General features: G+C 38.9%; 1 protein-coding gene and 1 long non-coding RNA gene across 2 annotated transcripts; both read right to left on the reverse strand.

Moving 5' to 3' along the window:
• Window positions 1-382: 382 nt before the first annotated feature.
• LOC308411386 (adhesion G protein-coupled receptor E1-like) lies at window positions 383-6,094 on the reverse strand (the record flags this gene model as incomplete). The annotated part of the gene is made up of 11 exons (XM_080905265.1): window positions 383-439; window positions 606-671; window positions 1,346-1,505; window positions 2,535-2,626; window positions 2,728-2,794; window positions 2,897-3,138; window positions 3,232-3,435; window positions 4,157-4,342; window positions 5,472-5,644; window positions 5,741-5,854; window positions 5,941-6,094. The coding sequence occupies 11 exons, from the start codon at window positions 6,092-6,094 to the stop codon at window positions 383-385; spliced, it is 1,515 nt and encodes a 504-aa protein (XP_080761391.1).
• A 6,946-nt stretch (window positions 6,095-13,040) lies between these two features.
• On the reverse strand, window positions 13,041-13,976 carry LOC308411986. The gene is made up of 2 exons (XR_013974511.1): window positions 13,882-13,976; window positions 13,041-13,289 (listed from the first exon to the last, which is right to left on the reverse strand). It is a non-coding gene; the product is annotated as an uncharacterized lncRNA (long non-coding RNA).
• Window positions 13,977-16,938: the final 2,962 nt, after the last annotated feature.

Genomic DNA, 16,938 nt, shown 5'->3' on the forward strand with positions numbered 1-16,938 from the left:
ATTAAAGAAAAAAATGCTGTCCAAACCCTCCTGACCCTGTGTGGAAAAAGTTATTGTCCTCTAGCCCTAATAACTGGTTGTGAAACCCAAGATCTGATGTATGATTTGGGCGCACCTATATCTGGCCATAACCTTTTCAAAGTAAAGTTGAACATTTGGGAGAAACACTTGGGACATTTAATCAGCAAGTAGTAGTTTAAAACACTTTCTAAATAAGTTTAAACAAGTATTACATAAAATGCACTAATTTTTCATGACAGAAAGAACTTATAAGGTTGATTCACAGTACAAATTCAAATATTTGACAAGAAAGTAAACAGTTGCCAGCAGAAAAGTATATAAATCTTCCATTTCCATCTTTTCCTTCACTTATTTATCAACATCACCCTCTGTGCTCTTGAGGGATGTCCAAGTCCTCGGACACTGATGGTGCATTTCTCTGTCAAAAAGTAGTGCAGATACTTTAGAAAAACTAAAAAAATTGTTACAAAAGGTTTAAATTTATTACAAGCAAAGCAACGCTTTATGCGGTCACATTTGCAACACAGGTTAGCTTTTAAATTTAAAAAGTCTTATTGGTCAAGTGACTGCTATGCGAAACTTACCACTGAGCCGCCTTCTCTGGTCTTGTTGAAAGAACAGGTCAGCCATTTGACATACTCATCTCTAATCTAGAATATGAAATAAATGCACATTTTGAAAAATAAATGAAATAACTCTCACTATAAAACTCATAAAAAATACTACCAATATGTTTTAACTAGAGATGATGTTAAATCACAGAGCTGGTCATTATTAAACAGGTGTTTAATGTGGTGCATTCCCTATAGATAGATCCATAAAGCCACAGAGCCATTGCTAGTGGGGCAGAGATTAGCTTTTATTTAACTACATTTTAACTTAATTTTTTTTCTCTTATAAAGAATACATCTATTCGCTTCCGCTTATCCTTTTCAGGGTCGCGGGGTGCGCTGGAGACTATCCCAGCTGTCGTAGGGCCAGAGGCAGGGGTATACCCTGGACAGGTCGCAGGCTGTCGCAGGGCTAACACAAAGAGACAGACAACCATTCACACTCACATTCACTCCCGCATTCACACCTATGGGCAATTTAGATTACTCAATTAACCTATTCCCACTAAGTGCATGTCTTTGGATGGTGGGAGGAAGCCGGAGTACCCGGAGAGAACCCACACAAACAGGGGGAGAACATGCAAACTCCACACAGAAAGACCCCGGCCTGATGGTAGAATTGAACTCAGGAATAATATAAAGAATGAATTATAAAAAGTTTGACATACAGTATGTAAGAAAAGTGTTAAGAAACACTGGTATAACGAGTCTACCTCCTTGTTGAGGACACAGTGGACAATGTAGAGAAAAGTACCCTGCTGGGAGTTCAGAACTATAAAAGCAACCTGAAAGAAGAGGTTCGTCTGGTACAGGCCAAGAATCCAGGTACAGCCAAGTATAACAAACTGGGCCAGTATCTTGAACAAAATCAACCTGCAAACAGAACAACAGAAGGTTTTTACAGTTCTTTACAAAACATTGGAGCAGGATGTTAAATAAAAAAGTCAGTATGCTAAATGAATTCATTTCTCTACTGTAACTGCACTTATAGTCAAACAGGAAGACATGTTTAGTCTCTAGAGATGAACTGATTGTCTGGCAAGGGAAAGGTATCTCCCGATTTCCAGTTTTCTCTGGTCCAGAAGGGGGACTGGCTGGTCGGCGTCTTGCGCATACATTTCATGAGCAAATTGTTACAAACTACTACTTCTACACACTCACAGTGCACAAATAAAAAATGATTTACTTGCACATGGAAACGCATGCAAATAGTTGTGCGCACACTCACAGGCGCATGCCAACAAGTTGTCAGCATGGAAACTCCCCACCACGAGTGAAGACACAAAGTTCGCCAAAGTAAACGACCACAGAAAATGTTTGTTATGACAAACCTGATCAAACACTTAACTCTGTACTTTTTAAAAATTAGCCAACAAATGAAAAGTGAGTCAAGCTAAACTATTCAGAGCTCAGAACCAACCACAAGTAAGAGAGTCAGGCAAGAGCTGTGAAAGGAAAATTACAGACAGGTGAGAAAAAAGGGGAAAGGGTTGATGTCCTCTCATCCGGGGAATTCATAAGTATACGGGAAAATGATGCAAGTGTCTGATATAAAGGTGGGTATACAACAGCTAATTTCTATTCAATTATTAGCATGCTTGAAAGAGAAAATCCTGTAACTTACTGAGTTTGGAGCAAAAGTTTATTTATCTATTTATTTATTTTTTATTATGCAAATAATATTTTGCATTGAAAAAAGTTGATTATTCTTTCTATATAATGTCAGTTGTAGTTGAAATAGGGAAAAATCTGTGTTGTCATTTAGCAAATAATCAGAATCAGAATGGAAATCGCACTTAGTCTGGAGTCTCTACTGAGTGACATTTTTTTTAAAAAGCTGCACAAAAATCTTAATGATTACTCAGAATTTGAACTTGCTTTTTAAACAAACCTCAAACTTACTTTGTATCTTTGGACTGAGAGATATCACTTTTTATGTTAGCCAAGGTGGGCCGCAGACTCCATAAAGTTGCACCAAACAGGTAGCAATTCATCTGATAAAATAATCAGATTTATAATTTAACTTTGAGACAAATTATCATTATAAGAAAAAAATGTAATGTGTAATACGGTTCTAACACAAAAATAGACACACAGCAAGGATCGCTATCACTGGCCCTGTTAAAGCCCATTTGAAGTTTCGTTTTTCTGACAGCCAGCATCTGCAATTCAAACGCACATCAGAGACCATTATCCAGTCTTGTACATTTAGTAATAAAAGGATTTAATGCATAAATCGGTGCATTGCACTGTGTCTGACTTACACATTAGCCTCAGTACGTCCATATCCACCAGAATACATCAGTGCCGAAACACCCACAATCACAAATGGAACACCATAGCCAATCAGATAGAGAAGAGGCCTGGGGAGGCCATCTCTTTGAATGACTTTCACCTGGGAGAGCTTCCGTACCAACAAGTGGAGCTGTAGTGCCTCCAGCAACATCCACACAAAACTGGCAACAATAAAGAAGTGGAGAAGCCCTGCCATGACAGTGCAGGCCAGCTGTAGAGACAGATAAATATGTTTAAGCTTTATGGACAATTGGAACACAATAGATAATCTTTTGATAATTCTTGGAGTTTAGCCACATTGTACCTTATTATCAGTGTATTTGTGATTCCACAACAAGAGCAGTTGTGAAAAAAACAGGTTGAGGCAGAGGTGGAGACGGGCTGTGTTGTTAATTTTGGGATTCCAGCTGCACAGAAGGAAGGTAAAGATGGCCAAAGCCAAGAAGAATAGTCCAATAATCACACATATCCGGTTCAGCCACTCTAAGAAGTCATTCTGTGGCACAGGCTGAAAATGAGATACATGGATACTGATGAAAATGGATGTAAATTTGGCTATAACTGTGCTTGACTTATTGGCTTATTGAAATGCTTTAAAGCTGACAAATGTCTAAGATCCAGGAGATTTTTTAAGAGCAATTTTTGTTGAGATATCATCTGAATTTCAGGAGCGCCCCCTCTGGCCTCAGGCTATAAAAGCCCCCCTTCTCCAATACCTGCTGTTCTCATTTTCATGCCCCCCCCCCTTCCTTTTTTCTTTCCTCTCTTCTCCTGTCCTCTCCTCTCTTCCTTTCCTCCCTTTATTTCTCGTTAGTACAGGGGCCTTCAAGGCCTTCCCCAAACCGCAGCACTAATCACACTCCTTCATCCCTCATTGCTCATCGTTACCAAGGGAGTGGTCCCTGCTAGTGAAATGTTGTGTCTCTTTCTAATTCTGCATATGCCAAGAAGTGTGGGATAAACTGTCTAAAACTGGGTGTGTAAAGTGTACTATACTTGTTGACAAAGCAGTTTGACAGAATACCAAATTAAAGTTCTACAGAAATTTTGACTGATTACAAAAAAAAATTTCTTCCACTTAAAATGTAAAAAGGGATTTAACCGCTTATATACACTGCATGTTTCCATTTGTCAAATTGTGGAGTTTTAATCAAATCTGAAAAATGTACAAGTATGTTAAGTCCTGTAAGTAATAAGACTTCAACCTTACCAACATGTAACTGACATACCTCCCCAATCTGCATTATGAGAGCAAAGGTAGAAAGGTGTGAGCAGCTACAAACAGTGTAGTTTTTGTGAGAGTATGCAACCCAGCAACCCTCTTCTGACCAACGCATCGTCTCTCCATTTTGTCCACCTTCGGCTTCTCCGGCTTCCCAGTACACACAAGTGACCATTCCATTATCTGGTACTTCCTAAAAAAAAAAAAAAATAGGCAAAGGCAAGAATAAAAAGTCTGATTCTTTTTCAATACATGCAGTGGTGTGAAAAGTGTTTGCCCCCTTCCTGATTTCCTGGTGTCTTGCATATTAAACACAAATGTTAATATTGGACAAAGAGAGAAAGACATCATACCACGATCTAAAGAAACAACGGAGAAACAAAGTCACTGATAGCTATGAGTCTGGAAAGCTTCCTGGCTTCCTCCTGGAGTGACTGGGCTACCAAAATTACTCCAAGAGCACATTCACAACTCATCCAGGATGTCACAAAAGAACCCAGAACAACATTAAAGAACTGCAAGCTTCATGTCTCAGTTAAGGTCAGAGTTCATGCTTCAAGAATAAGAAAGAGACTCGGCAAAAATGTCATCCACAGAGGAGTTCAAGAAATAAAACAGTTCTGACCAAAAGGCTCATCTCACCTTTGCCAAAAGCCCATTTTGATGATCTTGAAGACTTTTTGGAAAATATTTTGTGTACTAATGAGATTTGAGTTCCATTACATCTGGGGTTGTTGTGGTGCCTTAGGATCTGAAAAACCATGAATTCTGCTGTTTACCAAAATATCCTGAAGGAGAATATCGTCCATCTGTTCAAGACCTCACTCTGAGGCACGCTGATGATGATTCAAAATTATCCAAAACACATCAGCAAGTCCACCTCCAGCTTAAGAAAAACTAAATTAAGACTTTGGAGTGGCCAAGTCCAATTCCTGACCTTAATCTGATTGAGACGCTGTCGATCAAAAACCCTCCAATGTGGCTGAATGAAAACAATTCTGCAAAGACGAGTGGGCCAAAATTCCTCCACGGAGCTGTAAAAGACTCATTGCCACGTATTGCAACACTTGACTACAGTTGTTGCTGTTAAGGGTGACCCAGCCAGTTATTAGGGTTAGGGGGCAATTACTTTTTTTTCCCTTAATGACAAATACCTACACTTAGACACTGCATTTTGAGTTTACTTGCATTATCTTTGTCTATTATTTATATTTGTTTGATGATCTGAAACATTTAAGTGACAAACATACTAAAAATCCAGGAAAACAGGAAGGGGGCAAACACTTTCACAACACTCTATATGTACAATCTTGATGCTACACCTTGTGTTGAATTGTAAAGTTGACAGGCTCTGTCAGGTTGGTGGTGTTTATTCCTGGTATTATGGCAGTTAAAACATCTGAGTACATCTCTGTCACATTCTTGGTTTTGAAGTATTGATGACTGAGAATGCTCTCCATCCCATCTAGCGTCAGAAAGGCGGCTGATACAGAACCTGGAAGTGGTCACATCACAAAAAAACCCAACAACAACAACCACATTCATCTTGATGCACCTGTGTCAGTCAACATTTTAAAAAAAAAGCTCTTACCATTGTTGGCCCTAGCTAGATCCTCCAAGTTGATTTTCATTTCATATTCCTTGGCAGAGAGGGATGAACTCTTGCTATCATAGCTCAATGAACCAATGGCCACTAGACTCAAATCTTGAACACAGATATGCATTCATTATGTTTGTATTTACTAAGAACTCAAATTTGACCTATTAGCGTAAAGTTGAGCTTGGTCTTACCCACTGTTGAAGTGTGCACTTCCTTTTTTATTTTCGTCTCAGTCGACGGAGTCATTGCAACAACGAGCTGCTCTGAGAGGCCAAGAATAACACTACCAGTCTCCCCGTCTCCTTCACTGCTTGTGCTGGTAAGTGTTCCAACACCTGAAACCATCTACAGAAGACTTGAGTTATTGTAATGAACAAATAAACAAGCAAATGAAATGAATAAACTGGAAATATAAAGCTATGACTCTGCTTTTTAGTACCATAGATGTAGAAAAGCAGTTTGCAACTGTCTGCAAAGATGTCAAGAATGGAGAAAATTGCGTTAGATAAAAAATAACTGCCGGGTTTTCTGTGCATCACGTTACATCCTATTTGTTGTGTAGCATTTACAAGTTAACGTTTTTAACTACGTACCACATCCGGTAAAAGGACACCTGTATTGTTCTTCAGGTCTTCACCCAAGTTTTCAAGGAAAGCTCTCTCTTTTGTCTTATCCTGAAATTAATGTTTGGGTTTAGTTTATGTTTGCTACACGATGGCATCTTTAAAAAACGGGGATTTAAGTTTTGTATAACTGTCTAATTACAGTCGAATGTTTTACTGTGAAAACGTGATCTTTATCAAAGAACTAACTTACTTACAATCAAAATCATGAAACATAACGGGTTATTAATGAACTTTGTTATGCATTAAAAAGTTAGCCAGTTAGCCTCTAAAACATAAATCACCACGAGTCTTACCTTATGGGGTTTGATTTCATCTAGAATGTCTTCAAGGCCTGTCAGTAAATTAAAAAAATACTTTTAAATTCTAAACACTTTTGAAAATCTAAAATGTCTTTGAAGTCAGCTTTGCTCACTTTTACAAAAAGTGATGCCCGCCTTCCAAATTACACCAGTTGATGGGTAGAATCCATCAGGGCAGGAACAATAGAAGGTGCCTGGTGCATTAGTACACACAGTTTGGTTACCACACAGTCCAGGAGTTTCACTGCACTCATCTATATCTAAAGCGGTGAGAGAAACAAAAGGGGCTGTTTGTCTTGGTGTTTGTTTTTTGGAAATTATATATTAATTTTTTTATTTGCTTTTGGAAACAAAAGAGCATAGGAATAGCACATGCCATTGCATGGGTTAGCAATGCTGGCTATAACATTTGGATTGTCCACTCGATAACCAGTAAGGCAGGTACAGTTGTAAGATCCAATTGAATTTGTGCAGTTACAGTTTGCTCCACAGATGTTCAACACATGGTCAGCACACTCATCAATATCTGTAAAACACACACACACACACACCGAGACAGAGAGAGAGAGAGAGAGAGAGAGAGAGAGAGAGAGAGAGAGAGAGAGAGAGAGAGAGACTCACAGTGATCCAAACGGTTAACAACCACCCCAAAAAACAATGAAACTGTGCTTGTAATTTTTCCTTACCTGCATACACAAATGGGAAATGACCTCATTTAATCAAATTCAAGCTGCAGGTCAAAAAATACTATGGCAGGTTGTGAGACTGAACCTGTTTCTTTTGTATATATTCTGCATTTTTTCATATTAAACTGCAGTCTCTTTGCCTATATCTACAGTTTTCAGTTAATGCCTTTGTAAATATGTTGTAAATACCAGTACATATGTTGGTCATGCTGGGTTCTTTGGATTGATCAGTTGGTGCGTAACCTGGTATACACCCACAGGTATAAGCTCCAGGTGTGTTTGTGCAGATAGAATCAGGGCCACAGATAGATGAGGTTAGACACTCATCATTATCTGAAAAGAAGACAGTTAATGTAAACAAATTCAATTTATATTCTTTGTGTACTGAAAATTACACTTAATATGCTTTTCTAATTGTGTTAATCACTCAAAGAACTTTATGCTACAAGCTATATTCGCTCAAACACAAAAAAGGATTTTCCTACCAAACACATGACATAAATAATAATACAGACCTTGGCAAACCGGGGTTGCATCTGATTGAATGTGAAAGCCTTCATTGCAGTTGCACACATAGCTTCCAATTGTATTGGTGCAGGACCCATATTGCCCGCAGATATTGGCAAGACATTCATCAATATCTAAACATACCACAGTTACCAAGTTAAAATCTGCATTAAAAATAGATTTTGTTATTTTGTGTTTTTATTGGTACCTGTGCATCCATTGGACGTTCCAGGTGGCAGTGTTGGATCTGCTACACTGAAACCATTCAAACAGGTGCATATATATGACCCAACGGTGTTCTTACAATTTGAGTTAGGACCACAAATCCCTGTAGTCCTCTGGCACTCATCAATATCTGACAAAAAGAATAATAACAAACCAGCTGCAAACTTTAACAGTATTGACATTTAGTGAAGTTTATTTTCTTTTGTTTTTAGTTATTTATTGTTACTTTAGTTTGTTTGTGAAGTTTATTTATAACAAACATTAGTGTAAATCTTTGTATTATTATCATTCAGCATGGTCCCTATCTCCAAGAGAGAGGCCAGCCATCCTTTGGAGAAGGCTCATTTCTGCCACTTGTATCCACATTCTCAATTTTGTGGTCTCTATCCAGAGCTCTTTGATCAGCTTGATGGCCCCCCTTACCTACAGTGTCCTGGTAATGCTGTGAAAGTTCTGCCAGAGGTGGGAGTTGAAGATCTCTTTGATAGTGGCCTCTCTTAGACTTTCCCAGAGCACCCTAAATATGCATTTACGCGTACCAGGTCTGTCCAGTATTCTCCTCGACCATCTAACCCAACTCAAGACCAGGTGGTGATCAGTGAAAGGCTCGGTCTCTTTATCCGAGTGCTCAGAACATACGGCTGCAGATCCAATGATACAATTACAAAATCGACCATCGACCTGTGACCTGAGGTGTTCTTTGTGCCATGTGCACTTATGGACATCCTTATGTTCTAACATGGTGTTCGTTATGGACAAACAGTGGAAGGCACAAAAGTCCAATAACAAAACACCACTCAGGTTTAGATCAGGCATGCGGTTCTGCCCAATTACACCCTTCCAGGTCTCACTGTCATTGCCCATGTGAGCATTGAATTATAAGACCATTTGCAAACAATTTGAAGGCTGTTTGAAGGACGTTTGGGAGAACAGCAAAGTCAAGGATTTAAATATGTTTTCCATCCAAGTCTATGCCTATGGATGTCTCATCTATAAAAGATGAAGATAAGGATATGACAACATATCCTCAGCCGAATCCTCATTAACCTTTCCAAATACTATAGGACATATTTTATTGACCCTAATCCAGGGGATGATGTTACAAGAAAGATTAGTCTTTGCTGTTTGCAAATGCAATCTCACACTGTCAACTTTGTTACTAAAGAAGTTAGTTTGCTTCATCGCATGGCATGCTGGTAAACTGACCAGCACATTCCACACATTTTTGAGAATTTCAAATATTCCTACCTGTGATCACACTTAAAGTCTTAAAAGGAATGAGTAAAGGAATAAATCTTTATTACGTAATATTCTCTTTTTTTCCCTCATAATTTAAAATGTTAACCCTTTTTTCCCAACTTAGGGTAGAAAGTTTTATCTATAAAGGGACTCTGATTTATGAGTAGCAGTTTTTGCATTGTCCCTTTGAAAGATCAAATGATTTTTTTTAACCTGGTAAGGCCCAGATCATTTTTTTAGGCATAAGACATCAGGATCAAAAGATGATGTACTTTGTTTTATACATTATTTTCATAAGAATAAACAAGAAATATAGAATAGTTACTTATTTTTAATTTCACGTACTTACCAACACAACCAAATGAAGCCGGAGTAGGAAGGTGGTTTTGGGGGATTTCATAACCATCCTCACAATTGCAGCCTCCATCTGGCATACACTTGGTCAATGGTCCACAAGAGTCTGGCTTACAGTCATAATGATCTAAATACATATACAATTGTGAAACACAATCATAACATAAATGACTATCAACAAAAAAACATTTCAATTTAGCGAGTTTTGCCCTTTGAAATTAGGGTTTAGATATTTAGTGACATAGTTTTACAGTCGTAATGTGCAATGTGCACTCCTCTCTCCTAGTCTGCATGTCATGTGACCAGCCAACTGATCCTAGGCCTGGAGACCATGCCAGTTAAAGTACTTTCAGCACTGCAGATAACTAACTTCAGCAATTTAGAATTTATATTGATTGATTGATAGTACTTTATTTATCCTGAGGGAAATTGTTTCGCAGGCTGCCAGATGATCCGGCGCCATCATGAGCACCCCTTCTGACCATACATAGAATACACAAGCAAAACATTGGGAAGAAAGATCAGAGAGGTACGAAAAAAGTCAAGAGTTAGCCCATATGAACAGCAGCCTGGTCCTGGTACGGTGTTGGACAGGTCCGCCTGTCTACTTCGAGTGGGAGTAAGCGTTCGGAGGCATTGGGAGGGGGGAGGGAGTGTTCAACTTGAGAGCGAGAGTCCTTTCTCCCGGTCAAGCAAAAGTCAACATTCCTCCACCTGACATAGGTGACCTTAAGGGATAGGAGCAGACAGTCATAATACAGTCCTCTTATCAGGGAGAATTGTTGTTCTGGCCAGTCTTGGCCTTGGATAGCTGCATGAAGGACATGGTTGTTTGGGTTCGAACGAACAACTGCATTCCAGTTTCACAGTTGGTCTAAATGTCCATCACTGGTCATCAAGTCTCTCAATTCCCATCGAGGAGCCATCAGCTTCTCCAAGATCTTATCAATATTGTGTTCAATAAACACAGTCTGAGTACTCACAGCTTGCCCATCGTCAGTAATGTTGGCTAGCCTTGTGGGGTTTTGAACAGCTGTAATCGCTTTCTTTGTTCTTCGATAAGCCAGGTCCGAGCCAGCTCCAAACAGCGGGAACTCTGTTATCATTGTTCCACATCTTGTTCAATGCCCCCCATTGAGAGTGTCGCCAGGCACACGACACAACTGACCATCAAGCAGTGTCAATTTCATTAAGGGACTAATTGATCAAATCCAGAACAAGACTGAGAGACTCTCTGAGGGTTAGAGTTAGACAAGACTAGAAAAGAACAGAAACCAAGCAGGGAAAGATAAGGGAGGGAGAGGGGGAAAGATGCATCCACCTCTACCAAGAGAAGAATGAATGAGTGAATGAATGAATGAATGATTTCTGAATATTTGAAAAAGGGATTCAAGCTAAGATTTCTATTTTAGAAGTAAAAATGAACAGAAGCATGGTGACAAGAATTAGTTACTACTCACAGGTCGCATATCCTTGCTGGTAATATGGGTAACTCATTGGTTGATACACGTAGAATCCTCCAGGACAGAGAGCTATATTCACTACAGCGGACATGTCAGTACACCAAGAATAGAAGCCATATGCAGTCACTGTTGTTGGTGTCAGAGACTCAGTGGTTGGATAAGGTGATGAAATAAAAAGAGCACCCCATGTGCCACCACGATAAGGGGGTACACAATTAATAATAACTCTGTCTCCACCAATCCCTGTAAAGCGCCACCATTTGTTAAGAAGCTGCTGGTCATTGACAAGAGTGGCACCAAAATAAGTAGCGTCAAATCCCCGATTGCGCCACGACTGAGTTATATTGGTGTATCCATCACAAGAACCTGCACAATGCAAATCAAATATGTACAATAATTATCACACATAATTTATTACTTTATGGTGATTTTAAATCACATATATTGGCTATTTATTTGTTCATACCAGGAGGAAACACAGTAATAACAGGTATCACAAGCAAACCTGAAACAAAGAAGATAAAAAGTTATAGAAATGTTTAATTAATCTTAAAAATTACTGTTAAATTGTTATACTATTGAAAAGTAATCATTCACGTTACCATCTCTATAATGTCACATACCAACTTCATTTTTACACTTGAATCAAACTGAGGAATGCCTCCAAGACTGTATAATTTTTCTTTTTTAGTAGAATACATTAAGGAACATGACAAAGGATATATTAATGTAGTGCACATGGCATGGAAAGATGTGCTGTGTTTGCAAGTTTAAGTATGCTCTCCAGGTGACAAAATAAATGCTAATCAAAATAGTCATAAAAATAACTACAACAATCCTCATCCACCTACATGGACTGAGTCTTATATAGTGCTTTTCTACTCTACCTGACAACTTAAAGCACTTTATACAACTTGCCTCATTTCCACATTCACACCTATTTATAAAAAAACAAGCATTCTGTTGATGTGTTATTGCTTTATATGTAACATACACACACATGAATACATGGTGGTTCCTCACTTGTTTCTACACATCCTAATCAATGTCCCCTCATCTTGGGTTCACAGTGTGTCTTCTTTCAAAACTTGGCAAAGTAATGACACAGCACAATAACTTGTACTTCCATAAAATTGTTTGATCTTGGAATCTGCAGTTGTTGAGAAATGATCCATAAAGCTTCTGGAATGAGCTTCCCAAAGCCCTGACCTCAAGTCTACTAAAAATATGTGGACTACGCTTTAAAGCCGGGTCCATGCAAATGCAAAAGAGTGGTCAAATATTTGCTATAATAATTTTTTTGAGGGTTACCAAAAGCGTATGTTCAGATGTATTTTTCTTTAGGACTGCCAACAGAACATTTATCAAAGGCAAAATACAATTTCAATCAAAAAGAGCTTTTTTCATTAAAAAAATCTAGATTTTTTTCTGCTTTCAGGTTCTATTTTGAATTGAATGAAAACAGAAAATTACATACCAAGTAGAAGTGACAAAGCAAAGTAATTCATCATCATACGAAACATCGTGTGTCAATGACATCTGCTCGTCAGTCCTGAATACTTGTACACAGCAAATCCAGCATGTCCAAATTAACACTGTCGGATTTGATTTCAACACTATTAAAGTGTCTATATGGGTCCACACCAGAGAGTGTTAATTTAACTCTTTTTGGAGAGTTGGTACGTTAACTCTGATTTAGTGTTAAACACCAAATCTGTCTGGAGTTGATAATTTAACACTTGGTGTTAAGAGTTTATATATTAACTCTCAAAGAGTATTTTAGTTTAACTACGTAAGAGTTATTTTCTAATTCATTCTAAAAAGCGGGAATTTTACTGTTCTGAACTTCTAGAAATTTCTTTTGGAAATAAACATTTACTAAAAAGATGCAATGGTTTTTGAAAAACATTTATTCTGAACTGTGCACCACAATTTCAAAACATTTTCTGAAAGATGTAACAGTGTACATGTTCTCACTTTCATTAGAATTTTGTTTATCAAAAGGTCTGACATGGTAAATGCAAATAACAGCATTCTCATCACTTATTTCTTCAATACAATATGCATGTCCTTCATTCATCCCTTTGTGGAACTTCAACGCACTTCTGCTCTCCCCCATATTCCATCTTCACAAGCATATCCTGTGTGGAGATTGAATAAAAATTAGTTGACACTAATTAACGGCACAAATAATCCAGTAAACAATTGCAGCACAGTAAAAAAAAAAAGGAATCCTCTTTGAGCCATTACTTGTGTAAAGTATTTTCCCAAAAGACAAGGACACAGGCAACAGGTAATACTGAACTAAATGTAAAACCTCAACTTTTTTCATTTTTACCTAAACCGTGTGCACAAAACTCTGGAGGGATCTAAATGCTACCGTAGAATCCAGTCAGGACGTCTGCTACTGCTGTTTGCTCGTTTTTTTATTTTTTTTTTATGGGCGATCGTTTTCAGGCTTCAAGTAGCACCATTATACCAACATTTCACATTCTAGACATTGTTTTAGGTGTATTTGACCAAAAGTTTGACTGAAAATTCACATGCAAGCTTTTTTTCAAGGCTGTGGTATTTGCCCGCAAACAATACCTTTCAGCTAGCTAAAACAGAATATTATGCTATCACCGAGCAACATGGCTAATGCCTTTCACACAGCTTTGTCTCAACTCCAAAGAGCCACAGAAGTAAAAGCTCATAATAATAATTGAAACAATCTTTGAAAAAATGACTTACCAAGCATGGCAAACAACTCAAATATGTAGAGCAAACTGTTCTGAAACGGCTTCACTTCAGCTTCGATTGGAGCCGTGCTGGGGGCGGAGTCTGTGAATTTACTCTGTTGGTGTCATAGCCCCTCTAGGAGTTCAGAGTTAAGAGGTCAAGAGTTAATTAGGGCCCGAGCACTGACAGTGCGAAGGCCCTATTGTAATTGCTCTGTTTATTATTATTATTATTATTATTATTATTATTATTATTATTATTATTATTATTATTAGGGCCCGAGCACTGACAGTGCGAAGGCCCTATTGTAATTGCTCTGTTTATTATTATTAGGGCCCGAGCACCGAGAGTGCGAAGGCCCTATTGTATCTGCTCCGTTTCTTCTTATTATTATTATTATTATTATTATTATTATTATTAGGGCCCGAGCACCGAGAGTGCGAAGGCCCTATTGTATCTGCTCCGTTTCTTATTATTATTATTAGGGCCCGAGCACTGACAGTGCGAAGGCCCTATTGTAATTGCTCTGTTTATTATTATTATTATTATTATTATTTCGGCAAATGAATTGGCCGTTTGAGGGCCTAAACATGCTCGAAAACTCATGAAATTTTGCACACGCGTCAGGTCTGGTGAAAATTTACGTATTTTAATGTTCCCAGACATGGCCAGGGAAAATTAGCTCAGTAGCGCCACCTAGAAAAATGAAAAACGCGAGCCCCCGGTATGGGTATGACCTACACATTTGAAAGTCGGTACACCTATATAACGTTCAGAGTCGAACAAAAAAGTCTATTATGGCAATGTCCTAAACCCAACAGGAAGTCCGCCATTTTGGATTGAAGGTGACATTTTGGCTCTGATTTTACCGTTTCCATGCCTCGAACTTTAACGAACTCCTCCTTGGGGTTTGATTTCATAACCTTCATATTTGGTCAGTGCCAACTACACCCTTGTGCCATGTTAAATTGCGGAGCTTTTGAGTTTTCACAATACCATGAGGCCGTGGCGCCACGGCGAATTTCGATGACTCGCCATGAAAATCTTATTGCCTCTCATTTTGTCATACATTTTCTGACCTTGACCAAAGTGAACACATATGATAAGGCTCCACCCCTGAACATATTTCAACTGCCATATTTGACATCAAGGACAGCGCCACCTAGTGGGAACAGGAAATGTCATGTTTTACACTTTGGGGTACAGTATAGTGATGGGTGACATCTGCAGCCTCAAATTTCTCCAGGAAAGCCTTAAGGAGTTGGTCTTGGGGTACAGTGAAAACTGTGGCTTTTCACGAAAGGGTGTGACCTCAGCAGCATGGCGAACTTTGATATCTTGCCATGAAGAAACAAATTAGTATAACTCCATGAAATCCAGTCTGATTAGTACCAGACTTTACAGGCATGATGTCACACCCGCCCTGAACAGATTGATGTGCCCATTGTCAGGAATATGAAGAGCGCCACCTAGTGGGAACAGGAAATGTCATGTCTTACACTTTGTTGTACTGATTTTCACAGGTTCATAGTGGCCACCTCAAAAGCGGTGAATATCACCATCAGTCCTTGATGATGCTTTAGTGCAAAAATTGTGACTTTAAACTGAACGGCGCACCCTGGTGGCAACGCTGTTCACCGTGAAAAATGAAGTGGCTTTTGAGGGGCTTGGAAAGTTTATAGAGGCTTGAAATTTGGCGCACACCTCCATTGTGCTTAAGGCTTTGTTGTTATGTGATCATTTTCATTGAATAGCGCAAAATGGCTCCACAGCGCCCCCTACAAAATTTCAAAACATCAGCCCCAGCTCTGTGTTTTATGTATGAGTCTGAAACCTGGTAAGCTTATAGGAGATATCAAGATGTACAAAAAAGTCTCTTGGAGCAATATCCCAAATCTAACAGGAAGTCAGCCATTTTAAAATTAATGTGTAATTTTTGTGACATTTTCCCCTCTTTCCAGGCACCGTTCTTTGACGAACTCCTCCAAGGGATTTCATCATATTGAACCAATCTCCAGTGTGTGGAATCTAAAGACCTTTGTGATGTTAAATTGCGAAGCTTTTTACGTCCAGGGAAACGGGGTGGTTATGGCGGCACTTAGAGTTTGAATCACTCGCCAAAAAGCAGTAATCTGCTGTCACTCAAAAACACAATGTCCAATCTCTCCCAAACGTCTCAGGTGTGATGAGACTCGAGCTCGGAAATGTTTGTTATGCCATTTGTACATAATGGTTAGAGCGCCACCTAGTGGAACGACTAACTAATCATGAATGAATGAGTTGAAATGTTAGCTGGTGGTTAAATGCATGAATTCCATCAATGTGACATCAGATCGGACGTGCTGGTTTTAGGTGTTGGGCGTGGCTCGACGCGCCGGGGGTGCGAGGGCCCTCATAACGCTGCTTGCAGCTTTAATTATTATTATTAGGGCCCGAGCACTGATAGTGCGAAGGCCCTATTGTAATTGCTCTGTTTATTATTATTATTATTATTATTATTATTATTATTTCGGCAAATGAATTGGCCGTTTGAGGGCCTAAACATGCTCGAAAACTCATGAAATTTTGCACACGCGTCAGGTCTGGTGAAAATTTACGTATTTTAATGTTCTCAGACATGGCCAGGGAAAATTAGCTCAGTAGCGCCACCTAGAAAAATGAAAAACGCGAGCCCCCGGTATGGGTATGACCTACATGTTTGAAAGTCGGTACACCTATATAATGTTCAGAGTCGAACAAAAAAGTCTATTATGGCAATGTCCTAAACCCAACAGGAAGTCCGCCATTTTGGATTGAAGGTGACATTTTGGCTCTGATTTTACCATTTCCATGCCTCGAACTTTGACGAACTCCTCCTTGGGGTTTGATTTCATAACCTTCATATTTGGTCAGTGCCAACTACACCCTTGTGCCATGTTAAATTGCGGAGCTTTTGAGTTTTCACAATACTATGAGGCCGTGGCGCCATGGCGAATTTCGATGACTCGCCATGAAAATCTTATTGCCTCTCATTTTGTCATACATGTTCCGATCTGGACCAAAGAGCACACATATGATAAGGCTCCACCC

The sequence above is a fragment of the Rhamphochromis sp. 'chilingali' genome, assembly GCF_963969265.1.
Source record: "Rhamphochromis sp. 'chilingali' genome assembly, chromosome: 15".
Taxonomy (NCBI): Eukaryota; Metazoa; Chordata; class Actinopteri; order Cichliformes; family Cichlidae; genus Rhamphochromis; species Rhamphochromis sp. 'chilingali'.